This window comes from Hetaerina americana, unplaced genomic scaffold (assembly GCF_022747635.1).
Source record: "Hetaerina americana unplaced genomic scaffold, ioHetAmer1.1.p SCAF_5, whole genome shotgun sequence".
Classification (NCBI taxonomy): domain Eukaryota; kingdom Metazoa; phylum Arthropoda; class Insecta; order Odonata; family Calopterygidae; genus Hetaerina; species Hetaerina americana.
The window spans coordinates 35,723,591-35,740,183 of NW_027287095.1; the positions used below are offsets into that span (position 1 = coordinate 35,723,591).

At 46.2% G+C, this 16,593-nt stretch overlaps 1 protein-coding gene across 1 annotated transcript in view; it reads right to left on the reverse strand.

Moving 5' to 3' along the window:
- Nucleotides 1-1,431, reverse strand: part of bi (T-box transcription factor bifid) — a 410,155-nt gene extending 408,724 nt beyond the window's left edge. Inside the window, exons 1-2 of the mRNA XM_071591843.1 lie at nucleotides 1,183-1,431; nucleotides 754-1,035 (exon numbers count right to left, since the gene is read on the reverse strand). Coding sequence (XP_071447944.1) covers nucleotides 754-1,035; nucleotides 1,183-1,316 — 416 coding nt within the window. The 5' untranslated portion in view covers nucleotides 1,317-1,431. The remainder of the gene's footprint in view (nucleotides 1-753; nucleotides 1,036-1,182) is intronic.
- Between the last annotated feature and the right edge of the window lie 15,162 nt (nucleotides 1,432-16,593).

The following is a 16,593-nucleotide window of genomic DNA, read 5'->3' on the forward strand; positions in this document are numbered from 1 at the left end:
GGAAAGAAAATGTTTTCAAGAGAGCGAGTTTAGAGCTAATTCTCCCTTGACGACATAGAGAGTGAAATATAATATGGAAATATCAAACGCATTTCAGGGGATTGTGAAACTTACTAAGATGCGTTATATTACTCTCCTTGGGTGGACACAACACGGTAGTCAAGTACAAATATATTATAAAAACAATAAATAAAATGGTAGGCTTAATCCTTTCACCCTGACAAGTTACATGGATAATCGCAGAAAGATTTCGAGCATGAACGGGCAGACTTGTGCTAGGGTCACTTTCAATGGGGTGTGGGATCTTAGGATTCGAAAACATTGGAAGAAACGGAAGGGAATAAAGAGAACAATATCAATTCTAGATGGTACACTATCAACTGACGATTAGGCTAAAAGCATTCAACGCATGTCTCATCAGATTCTCCTCAAATATTCGACACCGAGGGGAGCTCTTAAGGTCCAGCAAAACAATACGCTTCAAAATTTGCCGACCAAAATTTTTCTATTGGATTCATCCATATAATAAATACGGATAGAAATGCATACTTTAGCATTAAATAAGCACTGTACGCAATGAATGGTCCTATGCTAACATTGACATCCTTGAATGTGCAGCATTCCATCGAGTAATGACACTACCAATTACACACGCCACAACTCAGTTACATTGAGTTGTAAACACACGCAGAACACTCGAGATGGATCACAATTATCCCCTTTGGGGAGCACACTTCACGAATTTCTCCTTACCTTCCAGATTTAGTGATGACCATCTCCGTCCCCAGCTTATGGAACTTCTCCCACAGGTCTTTGCCCTCCAGAGTGACCTTGGGGTCGTCCACGACCCCATCGTCCTCAGGTTGCATTCCCCTGAGAGGCCTCATGGGACCCTGAGCGGCCGCCGCCGCCGCTGCAGCCGCCGCCGTCACCGCCAGCACCTCTTCCGCCGACGCCGCCGCGTAGGGATGACCCGGGGGCAGTGGGGGCGGGTGCAATTTGGGGAACCCCGGATAACCATGGGGCATCAAGCTTCCTCCGCCACCGGGGTGACCACCCCCCGGGCCTCCCCCGCCGCCCCCGTCGCCTCCACCGCCTCCCCCGGGGCCCGAGGAGGCGGCGGCGGTCGCCGCGGCCGCGGCGGCCGCCGCCGCCGCAGAGTGATGGCCCAGGGCGAAAGCCGGAAAGTACGCCTGCGGTTGGGTGAGCAGGGAGCTGACGCTGAAATCCGTGGGCCTCTGGAGCAGGAAAGGATGGTAAGCCATCTCGGGAGGAGGAGGGGGGAGCACGACGTCCTCCGCGTGGTCGAATCTCATGGGGAAGTCCTGTGTCGCCCGTCCAGTTGCAATCTCCCCGGCCGATCACGCCCCGGTCTCGCGCCGCGCGCCGCCGCGGATACGGCCCGCGCCAAAGAGTCCGCGCTCTCGCTCGACGCTTCGCCGGCCAACGAGCCCGCCGCTACCGGCGGGCGGAGCGGTTCCGCCGGCCGGCGCGCCCGCTCTCGCCGGGGTAGACGAGGGGACGGCGGTACGCTCTCGTGCCTCTCTCTCCCACGGACGAACACCACCAGGGTGTTGGACCACGATGGGGCCTCAGACAACGTTATCCCGGGCCGGTGACACTGTTGACCCCTTGACTAGATGTCAGGAAATGAATCGCGCCCGTTTCGTGTTACGAGTTCTTAGTCTAGTTTTCTGTGTACAACACCGTGAATCACGTGAGCGAAGCCCGAGGAAACATTTTTCGGTCACTTCGCGATTTCGCTCGCCTCTTTCCTCGGGCGAAGACAGTGCTTTCCTTTCCCGGAGATGCACAGAATCAATTCACAGTGAGGATCGTCTTCGGATCTTTCTCGTCGTATGTATCACAGTCAGGTACACCTCGGAGGGGAGCTCCGGTTCTCCCGGATCGACGAACGGACTTACGAACCACAAACTCCGCCTCACGCACAGAACATATTCGCGGGGGGGGCGCAGCTTCTTCTCCTGCGGCCGTGACTGTTTAGCGTCGCGGACGGGAATGGGGGTGGGGAGGGAAGGAGGATACAGGCCGTGTCCCGCCCGTGACGACGCACCACTCTCCGCCGCGGATGGAGGGAAGGAGCGTAGTGGGAGTGACGGCAAAGGCGCGGCAAGGTACCACCACCGCCGCCGCACCACCGATGGGAAGAACACTCGGGCGATATTTTGGATTTCGCTTCACGAGGACGGCCAAGCACCACCACCACCATACAGCACTCGCACCATCTGCCTCCACCCCCAAAACTACCCCGCGCACTGCCTCTCTGTCACTTCCTCCACCTCTCTCACACCCTCTCCCCTTTCCCCACCCCCTCTTTTGCCACCCCACACACAAACTCACACGTAGACCTCCCCCGGACTCGTTCCTCGCTCCCCCACCACCGCCCCCTCCGTTTCTCGTCCGCCCACCCACCCACCACCCTCCTGATCGCGCGCTTACGGCGAGGGACAAAGAAGAGAGGGAAAAAGATGTGTCGTTGGGGGGGCAACAGGGGGGGCGGCGAAAAAAATCCAGCGAGCAAAGAGAGAGAAAGACTTCTGCTTCACACTCGTAGCGGCGACGATTGCTTTCGTCGAGCCCGCGTGCGTGTCTGTGTGTATATGAGTGCCGATGCGTGCGATCTCGCTAGGGGAGCCAGGCGGTCGTTTTCCCGGCGTTCCACAGCCTCGCCTCCCGGCCGAGCCGTGCGGGTAAAGAGAGCAGTCTTCCTGGGATCGCGCACCGCACAGGAACACACCGGAGAGACCGGCTTGCCCACCCGCGCTGGCCGCCGTACCGCTTCGCCGCCTGCCTCTTTCTATCGCTCGCTCTCGCCGCTGCCGTCACTCTCCTCACTCCTTTCCTTTCGTCCGCCCGACTCACAAAACACACGCGTGACGCGTCAGCCGTCCCTCTCTCGCTCGCTTCCTCCCTCTCCCTCTCTCTCTCACTCGCTCGCTTGCTCGCCCACTCTCTCCGCCTTCGCCTCGCTCCTTCACCGACCGAGGGTGTGGGGAAACTATACGACAGCCGACGGGTTTTACACCCGGGCCTCGTGTTAATGAGGGAGCGCCACGCGGATTGGTCGCCGGGCGGGCGAGCGACCAATGGGGAGGCGGCCTAGGCGTGTTTTTCACAGGTCGACGCGCGGCCGTGGCGGCGTAGGCGACGGACGTGGAGGGGCGGGGGACAGAGGTGGCTGGCGGTGGGGAATGGAGGGGGCCCACCCTAGAGTGGGTAGGGGGCAGCGGGGGTTCAGAGGGGCGGTATTGCGAGGGGAAAGAGGTGGTAGGGGATTCGGAGGGGAGGGCGGTGGGCGGGGTGAAGAGCTGGCAGGGGATGGGAGAGTCGTGGGGCGGGACGGAGTAGCGGTGGGAGGCGGGGCGGCGTGCGGGAGCGGGGGAAGGGTTGGACGGCGAGCGGAGGGGCGGGAAGAGGGAGTAGTCGCAGGGAGGAAGGAAAGGGAGAGAGAGGGAACGGCAAGTACAATGGCGAGGTGTTCACGGAGGAGGCTGCCTCTCTATCCTTCGTGTCTTGCGGCCCGTTGTCGAGGGAGGTGGACGGGGGGGCCTTTTGCCGATTGGGGGGCAGGCCGGGGTGGTGACGGTGGTGTGAAATGGAAGCAGGAGTGGGGGCTGAGGGAGAGGCAGGAGCGGTACTTATAATAAAATGGGCGACCGGCGCTATTTTCTCGTCCAGACTCTGTAAAAGGGAGGGATGGAGGAAGGGTCTGGATTTCTTCTCAAAAAAGCGGAAACTTCTTCTTTTCGCCCTTCCTCGAGGATTGCTCTCCTTCCTTCTTTTGTGCTGGCATCGAAGCGATGGGGGAGGGGGAGGTAGAATTTTTCCAATCCCTTTTCAGTCCCTCTTTCCCTCTCTCATTCGCTCACTCTCTCCAACTTTCCCTGCTTCGAAAATAGAAAACTAAAAAAAATACCGTAGGCGTCGTAGGTCCTCTTCTAGATTTCTCTGCTCCCTCGGGGTATATTCCGTCAAGGAATGAGGAGACTTTTCCGAAAAAGTTTTCCGTCGTTGCGATCACCGTTTTCGAAAGCCTAGCTAAAGAAGCAAGCGAATGGTGCCGTAGTAGAAGGTTGAGGGCGCGGGCTCGATGTGGTATTTTTCGGTAGAGACGCAAGTGGTACCCATTCGGCTCCCCTTAATGTGTCGGCGGCGTCCTCTTAAAGACGATGGTATCGCATCGCTTCGGGGATACTTCTTCCCCGTATTCCGGAAGGATGGCGGGGGGCGGAAATGCGTCTTCGCGGTTTCCCCGCGATGCGCCGCGGTTGATTGTTCTTCGGTTCCTCCCGGGCGCCCAGTCTCTCCTCCTCTCTCTCTCCTGCGAGATGACAAGACTGCGAGAAATCCCACCGCGGAGGACGAGCGGGAATGGATGGCGGCAGTGAATGTTTGAAGACGCCCACATGGAAGTGCTTACTCGAATGTCTGCCCGCAATCCTCCTGAGTTTCTCCTCACGCGGGAATCCTTTCCAATTAATGTCCTCGAGTCCACTCTCAGGATGCGCTCAGAAAAGTGTTGGCCGCACCCTGGAAGGGCAACATTATCGAGCAGTTCGTTGGGTCCGCGCTGAACGTCAGACGAAAGGGAGATGTCGAACAAACGCAGTCCTCCGCGCCTCGCCTACGGCGCTCATCGGGTGCGGGGGTGAAATTGTTCGAATCTCGTGGCGCCGGCGGCGATATCGGAAGCGGCGTCCTGAAAGGGGGGAGAGTTGCGAGCACGGGGCGTTCGGGATAGGAGGGACGGGATCTGCTAATTCGCTATCCGAACCCTTGGGAATGAATTCTCCGTCCCGAATAACACGAACGACTAGAGGTATAGCAGCAATAATAATTTATCGAGCGTTAAGCTCGAGATACAGTGGACCTCGTCAAGAAGAATATGTAATACATGCGGGAAGTAATACATATAAAAAAAGGTCAGAAGCAGTACGAGAAAAGTTTTCATCCACTGTGAAGAAATCACTCGCCAAGAGTGTATAACCGCTTTGAATTTGTCAAAGCTAGCCAGTATTTTTGACACTAGTGTATGATAAAATAATTTTATGACGATATTAGTTATGGATTATTGTGATTCTGTTAATACATATTGGTTCACTGATAGGATATTTGTCGTGTGGTGCGGCCCACATCTTGTAGGGAATAACACAATATTATCATATACATACATGAGTATTTTGTAAAAATATTTTATATAATCTGTTAATGTCTAAATTTTAGATCATCATTCTCCATTTAATAAACAAAGATCAGTGGCACTAATGAGGGAATGAATGTATATATTGTGATAGGCTTTGAAAAACACGCCCATTGGTTAGCCCAGAAGAGACTCGATCGACCACCCTCGGCTTCGTGGACTCTATCCTCGCCCACAACCATTTATCCGAGATTCGCCATCAGGAGGTCACGCGATGCTTCTAGGGTTACGGATGAATCCTACTTGTTTTGCGTAAAACACAACGTACCGGAGATCACCTCGGCGTTCGGTTTACCAGTGGTTGTTCAGCGCAACCACCTACTTCAAATAAAGCAGAATTATAAAACAATGGTATGTGGCAGAAAGAAAAAAAACAATGAGCCTTTAAAACAATACCTTTAAGATTGCTTGAATGGCGAAAATGTCAAAACCAACTAAGGTTTTCACTCAGTGGCGTTTAATATCTCGTGAATCAATTGCTATACGCACACGGAGAAAAGGTTTTTAGAAATCTCTAGTGCTGCCCAAAGGCTAAATAAAATGTAAACGTATTAAAAAAAATATATAATCGTAATATGAAAAGATATTTCATAAACATTTCAAAATCTTACACATTTACCATATCGGGAATTACTGACATTTAGGAGCAAATAAAATCCCGAAAATAAGAGCCAGGTTCAAAGGATCCGCGAAAAAATTCTAAAAACCGTAGAGACATATCGGCGAGAGTCAAACGATCAGCACGTCGTCGATACGTTTCACGTAAAGTTTGAGTATTAGCTCGAACCCTTGGTATTTCTCCTCTCCCTCACGCTCGGGAATAGGCAGGCAGGCAGGTGATTGGGGTTATGGTGAGCGTCCGGGTTTCTCTTGGACGGATTTGGGAGATGAAGGCCCCTGGTTGGGAGGCAGGGGGTCAGGCAAGCGAGAGGGACGGCGGGGCATCGAGCGACTCCGCTGGGGCGGATACCCCCGCCCTGCCCCATCTGGTGGGAGAAGATTATAGGGCTAGGACGGGAGATCTAGAAAAAAGAAAACCTTTACGTGCACCGCACCCCTCTGCATTCGAGTCACGAAGTTCTGTGGTGTTTTTGAGCGAACCTCGGCGAACTATGACAGAAATAACTATTTTTTATCGGTTTCCATTTCTTGATAACTTCACCGATCAGCCAGTGGTCAAGCTGGAAGCGCTCGCGATTTTCCTGTTTCGCATTCTAAGGGTTATTAGCTCGTCAATTCCACATTCAGAGAGATTTCAAGCTGGACCAGAGGCTGAATCATCTATTACCAGATATTAAACATCACAGTCCTGTAACAATCTAAAATAAGGTTGCTTTCGCAATTTATTTCTCTGGTATTTCTTCCCATCGCCCAGAGATTAATTTAAAATTATATTTAAAGATACTAATACAACTACCCATAGGTTTGAACAAAGAATAACCTCTGGTGATCAATAGTCTAGAGTATGTTAAGAAAAATATTAAAAGTAAATGCTACCTTATGCTTCGAATTCGTCTTGAATAGGAAAGTGGAGTAAGAAATAATGTTTCATTATTTTATGGTGTTTTGGTTATCATACCAAAACTTATGCATAATCAAGCCTAAAAATAAAATTAACCTATATCAATCTTTCTTTTTCGTTTTCTTTCTTCCTTTTGTTAAACTTATATTGACTAATCACAACACAAAAGAATTTCCTTCATAGTGATTTTCTATTTTTAGTTACATCCGATTGGTACCCAAGGACAATGTACTGTTTCGACAATTTGCTACAGCAGAAAATAATTACCTTACGTCGATTTCCAATGACGATTCTTGAATAACGACAATGTCCACCAATGTCTTATAATTTTATGAATTCAGTTGGCAATTTTATTTTTCCTGACGAAATGAAAAATTAACTCCACCGAAGAAACATATTAAACAGCGAAGAATGATTGACCCATGTTTCATTATATATTTCATCAGAATTAATTATTTTATTGAGAAAAAAATGGCAACCTTATTCCTTTAACCCAAAATGGACCTATCAAAACGGCAATTGGTTGATTAACTTTGCGAATTTGATTACGTGTATCTCCGGATACCGAATGTGCATCTAAATTGTTCATAACACAATTTATATGGACTCGTGGCGGCCATATTTCGTTGAGTTAACTGCAATCAGTGCTTTAATATGTTATGCCAATTCAAAACCACAGTCAATCACACCATTGCATCTTTACTTTCATCACTTGGCGCTAAAATGAGAACGGTTTCAACTGTTTACCTCCTTCCGTGGATTCTCATTGAGAAAATGTATACCTACTTAATGGTAATCTATCAATAACATGAGCATTTAAGTGTTTCCCCGGATAATATATGCAGCCATCAAGAGAAACTACCAATGGAAATAGCAGCAAACGAAGTAAATTATCTGAATTAGGGCATCAAAATTTGGGAATGTGAAGTGATATTACCTTAATGCCGCATCGAATTCACAATATGATGGAATCCTAACATACAGATTTTGTAATAACTTTAAGCAGAAAACATTCATAATGTTCCGATGGTCCTAATCTTTCACCTAGATTATCATCGCTCAGATTTTTCACTTTGATGAACTTGAAGAAAATAATTTACAAGAGCTTGAAAGCCAACAAGCTAATAAGTGCACGTCATCCGTCCAGAATCAGCGAATGCATTTATCATGTAAATTTATAAAAATCCTTTTATTTCATGACCACTCTTAGGTCATGGAGTCAACTAGGTACCCATCAAAAATGCACCTATAATGGAAAATGAGTTGGCATCCATAACGGGTATGATTTGTCATCCATAGCTTATTGATATTTCCAACTCACACAATATGAAACCAAGTTTTAAGCCAAATATTCGGCTGGATTGGATAATAATCGGTTATGTTCTATTATTAAGTGACTTGTCTGTTTTCCCGTAGCAAAAAAATGGAATTCCAAAAGGAAAAAGCTCAGTCCTCCGCGAGACTGATGACTGAACACCTGCCTACCTTTCATTCTGACTAAATTAGAAATGAATAACTGTGAATGAGAATCTTTTCGTGTCACGCAAAAAATACCTATAACTATTCTACAATCAACAGCTTTTCATCTTGGAAGAATTGAATACTCAATTTCATTATGCATTCATATTTTCCGTAATAGTGTGCGTCAAGTACTACAAATTATCGGATGGAAAAATAAAATGATGTAGACCAGCGGAAATGGATTTGATTAGGTTGTAAGACTCCATGAACAATTAGGTATATCATAATGGTTGATACGAGCTGGGAATTTTTCTTGAAAGTTAATAAATTCTTCATATTTAATTATGAAGAAGTTTATCACTTCAAACCTGATATTAAACATTTGGAAGAGAGTTCATTGAATTTCATATGCAAAACAATTTTTTTAATTGGGATTAATATGAATCACAGCTTTAAAACATCGCGAGCACCTTACTATTTTTTTAAACCAATAAGTAGGATACTTCCATGCGGGTCATACATCTTTCCTCTTATCGAAATAGCTCTAATGGCCTTATAGTGTAATTCAATTTGACATCAATCCTCATTTAGGTCAATGAAGGTGACATTGATTACAATGCTCATTTTGAATACCTGAGAAAAGGAAGTGGACAGGCGTTTGCGAGATTTATTTGATTTCAAAACAATATGTCTAATTATTAATGATAAGTATAATTTGTAGTAACACTTGTATGGATATCATACATTTTCGAATGGATTAAATAAGTTTTAGCATTATACAATAGTTTTAGGTTAAATTTGAGGCATACATACATAGTTCGATATTATATGCACCTATTAAATATCGAAGATATTTTTAGAAACGAAAGCATTTTTATTAATGTGACGGATTGAGCAGAGGCTTAATTAATTTTGCTCACTTCAGCCCCCGCGAACGCTTTCTCTATCTTTTCAAAACATTTCGAGCAATAGGCAACTACCAACTTTGACCCATTTACGTAATGTGCCACACGATGTAGGTGAAACGCGTCACAAAGGGGAATTATGTAGCAATATGGTAATCTTTTAAAGGCGGTGACAGTGCATGACACGCCACGCGACACCCTCGGAAGACCCTTGGGAAGTTACAGAGCGATAGTCATGCCTTCTCATGTGCCTACAAGACTACATCAGGTTGTAGTTTCTATGTGGGTTGGCGTCCACTAAGGGGGTGGGGGGGTTAGGGGGTCACCGCGTGGTCTTCGCCCAAAAGTCGGTGAGAGCTGAGGAGAGTGCGTTTCAGTTCGGATTTTGGTGGAGGGAAGTCGAGCGGGCAGAGGGTGAGGGTGGGGGGGGGAGAATGGCGAGGAGGGCGTGGGAGGAGGAACTGCTACACTGGCCGTGGTATCGATTGGGGGGCAGGCCGAGCGGCGGCGGAGTTTAAAGATTAGGTCCATCCACTGGGGACGATATCGAACTGCCCTCGACGTAAGTATATAAGGGGGAAGGGCCAGATTACAAGTAGGTAAACGCTGATGGAGCCGATGGATTAGATGAAGAGCGCAATGCACTTAGCGCGAGAGATGTTAATCTTTAGTCCTAGCGAGAAAACATTATGGAATAAGTGGATCGAGTCATTCTTAAGAGGAGCTATCAGTGGTACATCATTTTGAAATCCCTTGGCCTTGTTGTGTTCTTCAGTGTCTTTGATATTTTTCCACATCGGTGTTGTCATGAGAATTACTTCCAACAAATTGAATTAGAAACTCTATAATGAAAATTTAACTGTTGTTTTTACTGAAAATATCTTAAGAACTTCGAAGTAACCACACATAGGTATTCTTGACATGGATAATATACTTACTTTAAGTTTTGAGAAACTCTTTTGGCTCATTTCATTTATAATAACAGAACTTGCACTAAGCTAGATTAACATCATCTAAATCAACTCGTGTATGTAGGAATTTTACATCATGAAATTATTAGTACACGTATAAATAAATAAAATATAAAGGAGATAACTTCAGGCGTCACTTTGTGGAAACGATACATAATTGCAAAAGAAACACTTGGTTTTTCCACAATATTTTATGTGGAAAAACCAAGTGTTTCTTTTGCAAATAAAATATAGTTTAACACACCTGATCCTTGAAGAGTTCGACTACAAGGAAGTACCTAGCACATTACTAGGCGAATACAAGGTTATGGTTCCGTTAAAGACGGCTGCTATGGCTGATCTCGCAAATATACCGATACCTACTTTGAAATTCTACAAAATAGGTTCAAAAACGTGAAATAAATATCGAGAACCTAGGGACTTTGGCGTGACTAATCTGAAAGTTATAAGATATGCACTTACTAATTTTTCGCGCAAAAACGATTAATTTAATCTAAATTAAATTTACTCGGTAAAAAAATACCAAACATCATCATCATCATCTGTCCTCAACGAATTCATGCTGGAGGTTGAATCAGTTAATTAGAGTTCAAGAATTCCATTTAGCAACACCGTACAGTCTGCTTAGCAGAAGATTTCACCAGATCGAAAAAAATCTGCTGGGATCTAAACTAGGCCTGCCTAATATCCTTAAAGGTGATTAACTATGGATATTTTCTTCTGGGTAATTTTGTAGCTATTGATAAGCACGAAAAACAAAATTAAAGTTAAACAACATGTTTATTTTGTATTTTAAATCGATCCATAACCCCTACCATTGTGTAATGTCTATAACTTAAGGGTAGATGTTGAATACATTATTTTATGCATGAAACTAAAGAAAATGAATTAAAACAATCTTTGAATACATCCAAACACCTTTCAATAAATTACTCCGCAATTCGAAGGCACTTACTTCATTAGTTCATGTATGAGAACAAGCTTCTAGGACGAGGTCACTCTTAAACTTAAGTTTCTGTAATATCAACATTTTTCGAGACAAAGCGTCAGTTTTAAACCTTTGCCAAGCTAAATATCACCGAAATGAACTTACTATGAGCATAATGGAATCACTGTACTATGAATACATGGGTTATCGTTCACCAGGTGGCGGTGTGAATTAACAACCATGTGCAGGACTGACGTTTCCAGCCCTTGTTTAAATATATAATAGTTATGAGCATGTCAGAAGAGTTACACACAAAAAAATGGAATATCCTTAGTAAGTCAGTTGGGAGTAATTTATGTAACATTTTCTCAGGTGACGACTGCGACTGGTGATTCATCTTTAAACAAAAGCCAACTTATTGAAAAACCGTTGGTGAAAAGAGATCTTTCCTTCACACATTACACGGAGACCACTAAAGACATCAAATTTACTCAACGCAAGAGGGATCACGCTCAGACTCACTCGCGCAGTGTTATCTTAGACCATTTCCTACAGCATCATCAGTCCTCATCGCATTGCGACAAATACCATCACATGCTGTTAGTTTCACCGCGGTTAGAAGAACCGTCGAAAATGAATTAACACAGATGGGTCCGAACGTAAGCGACTACGACATTGCCGTTGCCTGCGTAATGCAAGACGGCGCCGATAGGAGAGTCAGATTGGTTCAAGCGACTGAGGCAGGCTCCGAAAATTCAAAGCGTGCGGATGAGGAGCTTCGAGAAGTAGATATTTATTATTTTTCTCATTTAGTGCCTGCCTCACGGATGAGATCAAACGCGAAGAGGACCCATGAGCTGAGTTCAAGAAAATTACCGAGTCACCGCAGAATTACAAAGGCCAGTTTTGGCCTTCAAACTTACCAACGCATTTAATTGAAATCTCTCCAGCATATAAATATCATGTTCATCCCTTGACATTTTGTGAGAACTATTATAGTTGTTGTTTTCATTTCCTGCTGCGTATTGTTTCAATGCACCAGCATCGGAAAAATTCCATATATTTTTCTTCATTCGATACATTAGATAGATAACAAAGTATTGAAAATGCCCACATTTTCAAAATTTTCATATCAACGTATCAACAATCTGTAACAGGTTTTTTCTTTTCACAAATGTTAACTTGTAAAAATATAAATGATGGAACCAAATATTCCTTAGAACCAAATATAAAGGTTTTACCTACCATCAAATATATCATTGCCCTTTATGATCACTAAATTACACTGTAATATCTTGTCTTTAGCATACGTATTTATAAGGTGATTAGACCTTAAATGTGTTATTTAGTTTCACATACGCCATTTTTTTTGATTCTTCAATAAATAAATAGTTAGGGGCTTAAATTCTTTTGATAACCAAGCAAGCATTTTATTAGCGTCACATGCATTGGACAGTTACTAAACTGTGAACTTGGAACCTTTCTACTGCGGTTATCAAGATAATTGGCACAATGATTGGCAAGGAAATGCTTACATCAATATGTAGCGATAAGTAAGCAGCAAAATCCAATATTAGTATGGGAGAGATCATGATTTCTCTCCGTCGTTATCATTTATTTTTTCCCTCCATTGCCCTAATTGCCCTCACCCTAATAAACCTGCGTACCCTATACTTATTCTGCCTCGGCTATCTTGTGCCTCCCACGAAGATAGCAGGCACGAGGCCTCGGAACCCCTCGATATAGGTACGCAGCGCGTCCCGAAATTACCTCGACGGATATCCACGCCGGATGACTGACTTCCCACTCCCTTCACACTGATCCGATCCCGCAAAAATCCTCCAAAACCCATGGGCATTACCTAAAACTTCATTCGGGTGGGGCGAGAGGGCATTCTCGCCGCCCCTGAGACGCCAGGGGAGGAAGCGGGTGGGAAAGGAGACAAAAGAAAAAGAAAGGAAGCGATGGAAGAAGAGCCTTGTTTATTTAGTCCTCTTGCCCCTCTCTCTCGCCGAAAAAAACCCCGCACTCCCCCGCGAGAGCGCAAACAAAGCAACATAACCTTCAAAGAGGGTGGTGGGGTGGCCTCTCACCCCCCTTTCCTTTGCATCCTCCCATCCCAGAGGTCCCCGCACCTGAGACGTGGATCCCTCCCACCGGACTCCTCCCCATCCTTCACCCCTCCGCCCCCCTACTTGCGCCCGCCTCCACCGGCAGCGACGTCTTCCCCGCGGAAGGACTCCCTCTTTCTTACTCCCCGCCACCGCCACCTTAACCGGCCCGCCCAGAGTTTTGCCATCCAGCAGACTTAGCCGGCCGCCGCCGACACCAACGCCGGGCGTTCCCGTTCTACCCCTTCCGTTTGCGTCCAGCTCGTGTTTACGTACGCCTGCACACGATCATACACGAATTTATCACAAAATTACGCACGCATGTGTACGCGCGTTTGCATTAACCTCGTCGCCGTGCGTCGGGAGAGTAGAGAGCAAGCGAGCGAGCGGAGAGAGGCAGGGACGAACGAAGACGGGATGCGGGTTTGTGCGACGCCGCCGGAGGTTCGGTGAAGGAGTGGAGGGGTTTTGCGCGGGGGGGGGCCTCAGTAGGCGGAGCCACACGGTCTCCCTCTCTAACCCCCCCCTTCGCGCACCAGGAGGGGAGGGGGGGTGGGAGCGCTGGGAGGCCACGGAGCGAGCGTTCAAGATGACACCGCCCCTTCTTAGAACGCTGCCCTGGCGTGGAAGGAGGGTCTCGGGGACTGGGAAGGGAGAGCGGGACGGACGGGGAGGGGCCGCGAAGAGGGAGAGGGGAGGGCGTAGCCAAGGACGGGGGAAGCGAAGAGGGGGCTGTTGAAAAGCAGCTCCCCTCCACTTCTCCCTCTCCAACCCCCCTTCGCGCTCCTTTCACGTCGGCCACCCGAGCGCCACAGCGCGGCCAGAGGGTGAACCAGGCCGCCCAATGGCCTCACGAAAGGGTTCGTCGGATCACGAGAAGATGGATCGTCGGCCGTGCTGCCCTTTACGGAGAGGAGGCGGAAGAGAGGAGGAGGAAGAGAGGACGAAGAAGGAGAGAGGGTGAAAAAGGGAGAGAGAGGGAGAGGAGAAGAAGCGAGAGGGTGATACATGCCGTGTTAGAAGGTACGTGTCTGAGCGTGCCTGTGTGTGTGTCTTGTGTGTTCGTGTGTGTGTGTGTCTGTATATGCAAGGAGATGGGATGGAGATGCCGAGATATAGATAGGCGAGCGGGGAGTCGATGTTTTCGGAGGTCCGGAGCGCACACGTCGCGCGCCCGGTGACGATATACTCCCGTCTCATTTTTCGGGGTAATGGCAGCGGGTGCTCCGGGCACATGCGGGGATGCTAGAGGAGAAAGATTAGGGCCTTGGAAGGAGAAGGGGTCAGATTGTGGGGGGCAGGTGATAGTCAAGGTAGGTGGGATAAAGTACGGGAGAGAGAGAGAGAGTGAGATAAGGGGTCTTTAGAGGAGAGAAAATAATAGTGGCGTCGGAGAACAGGGTGGTGGTTATTTTTCCATGCCTTCAATCCTATTCACATACCTCTCATCCCGCCCTTCCTCACCTCCGTGCGTTATATGGAAACATTTCGATGCAGACGCTCTTCCTATTTTCTCACCGCACCCATCCCAGAACTTTCACCCCGTTTTCCCGATTGACCCCCCGTCCTCATCGTCCACGAAATAGACCCATGCTCCCTCCCCGCCCGGGCCCACCCTGTAATATTTTCCCACTTGCTTCTCTTCGCACTCATATGCAGTCGATTCAGACGTCAAGACGTTTTCCCATGGGTAGCGACCATGCGAGAGAGAGAGCGTGGGAGCTCTTACGACATGTTGCCGTGCCTGAGTCCACTTCTAGTCTATTCATTCGGTCCCCCATCGCAGAAGTCGTGGGTCAAAAGGATGTATTTTAAAAAATAAAATGAGATGAAAAAGAGAATCTTTATTATATGTCTTTTTTATCGCTGATACGCCTGAGGGCACTTCCGAAAACTTGGACCGGGTCACAAACCCTCCTCCCGATCCCCCGCACCAATTAGGCAATAATCGTCGCCGGGGCTAAGACATAAAACTTCTAATCCGCGTTCATCTTTTCCCCATCTTGTGTGCTCGTTTCGACATTTTTCGCCGCGGATTCCACCACTGATTTGTGCACGCGATTACATCTGCCTCACCTTTTATCTTCCGTCGCCTTGCCTTTCCTTACTTCCCTCGCTCGATCTCCGCTTAAGCGGGTCCTTGTCTTCATCCTTCGCCGGCCGCCGAGCCCTCCATCTCGGGCCACTCTCCCGACGATGCCGGGGCGGCGGGTGACGCGAGATTGCTGCTTAGTCGATACCCGAGTCTTCTACCGACTTCCTCGTTTTCCCACCGCCTTCAACGCTGGAAATGCATGGATGAAACGGGGAAGAGAATATTTCAAATGTGTTCATGTGATTAAGGGAAGCCTTAACGATATTTATTCCCGTGAGTTAGTTTCAAAGGAACTTTTTTAATTACATAATGTAGCTCGAATTTATTTGAGAAGCTAATGATGAAATTAATTGTATTTTTAATCAATTTTCACGATTATGATTAGCGATCATCAATACTAGAAATTACCGTTAAAAATTGTTTCCATCTCCGACTTGTTGAGTCGTCATGATTACTTTCATGTATTTATTTAATAAGTTAACTAGTTATCTTTTCGCAAGCTTCGGCATAATTGCAGTGCTTCTTAGTTCGTCAAATAATAATATAGGTAATTATTTATAATCATGTTGTACCTTTTTTAGTATTTTGAATGTGCTCATTTTATTCTATTTAGATATTTTCCGATGGAATATAAAAAATATATATATTTAGTCCACTGAAGGTGAACTACCTTGGGAAGATAAATGACACTTAAACAGGTACTGATAACATTTTGTTGACGCGCCTAAACTACCTCAATAACGGATTCATATTTTTCCCTTTCGTTATTCAGTGAAGTCAGATTTTTAATATTAATTGTAATATGTCTCTCAAGAATGCAAAGATATGCTGGTATCAAAAGGCGAGTTTTACGAAAGGTGGAAGTCAAGATATCTAAGTGCCGTGATAATCTCCTCTGCGTGTTTTCCCTCGGCTTAAAAACGGATGGCGATATTCTTATCTTTCTATTTCACAATGCCTATGACTATTGCTTTTTCGCCTCAAATTGGTGCTCACTTGTTGCAATTTTATTGCAGAATGAAAGCATTGCTTTTCAAAGATCAGGGAAAATCATTAACAGGCGTAAATATGGATAATAAAATCATTGTCTTAGTTATTATACAATCAGCACACTTCGGCGATTTCAGACGCGAATGGAAATACTGTAATGTAATGTAGGATTTACACGCATACATACACATACGTACATACATATATGCATATATGCATATATATATATATATATATATATATATATATATATATATATATATATATATATATATATATATATATATATAAATCCTGATTAACTTTTTAAGTCTTGAAAGGTTTCATTTCATTTTATCGTCAACCAAATCTATTTAGCAGGGAATATTTTCACTAGCTGGCAGGTATAA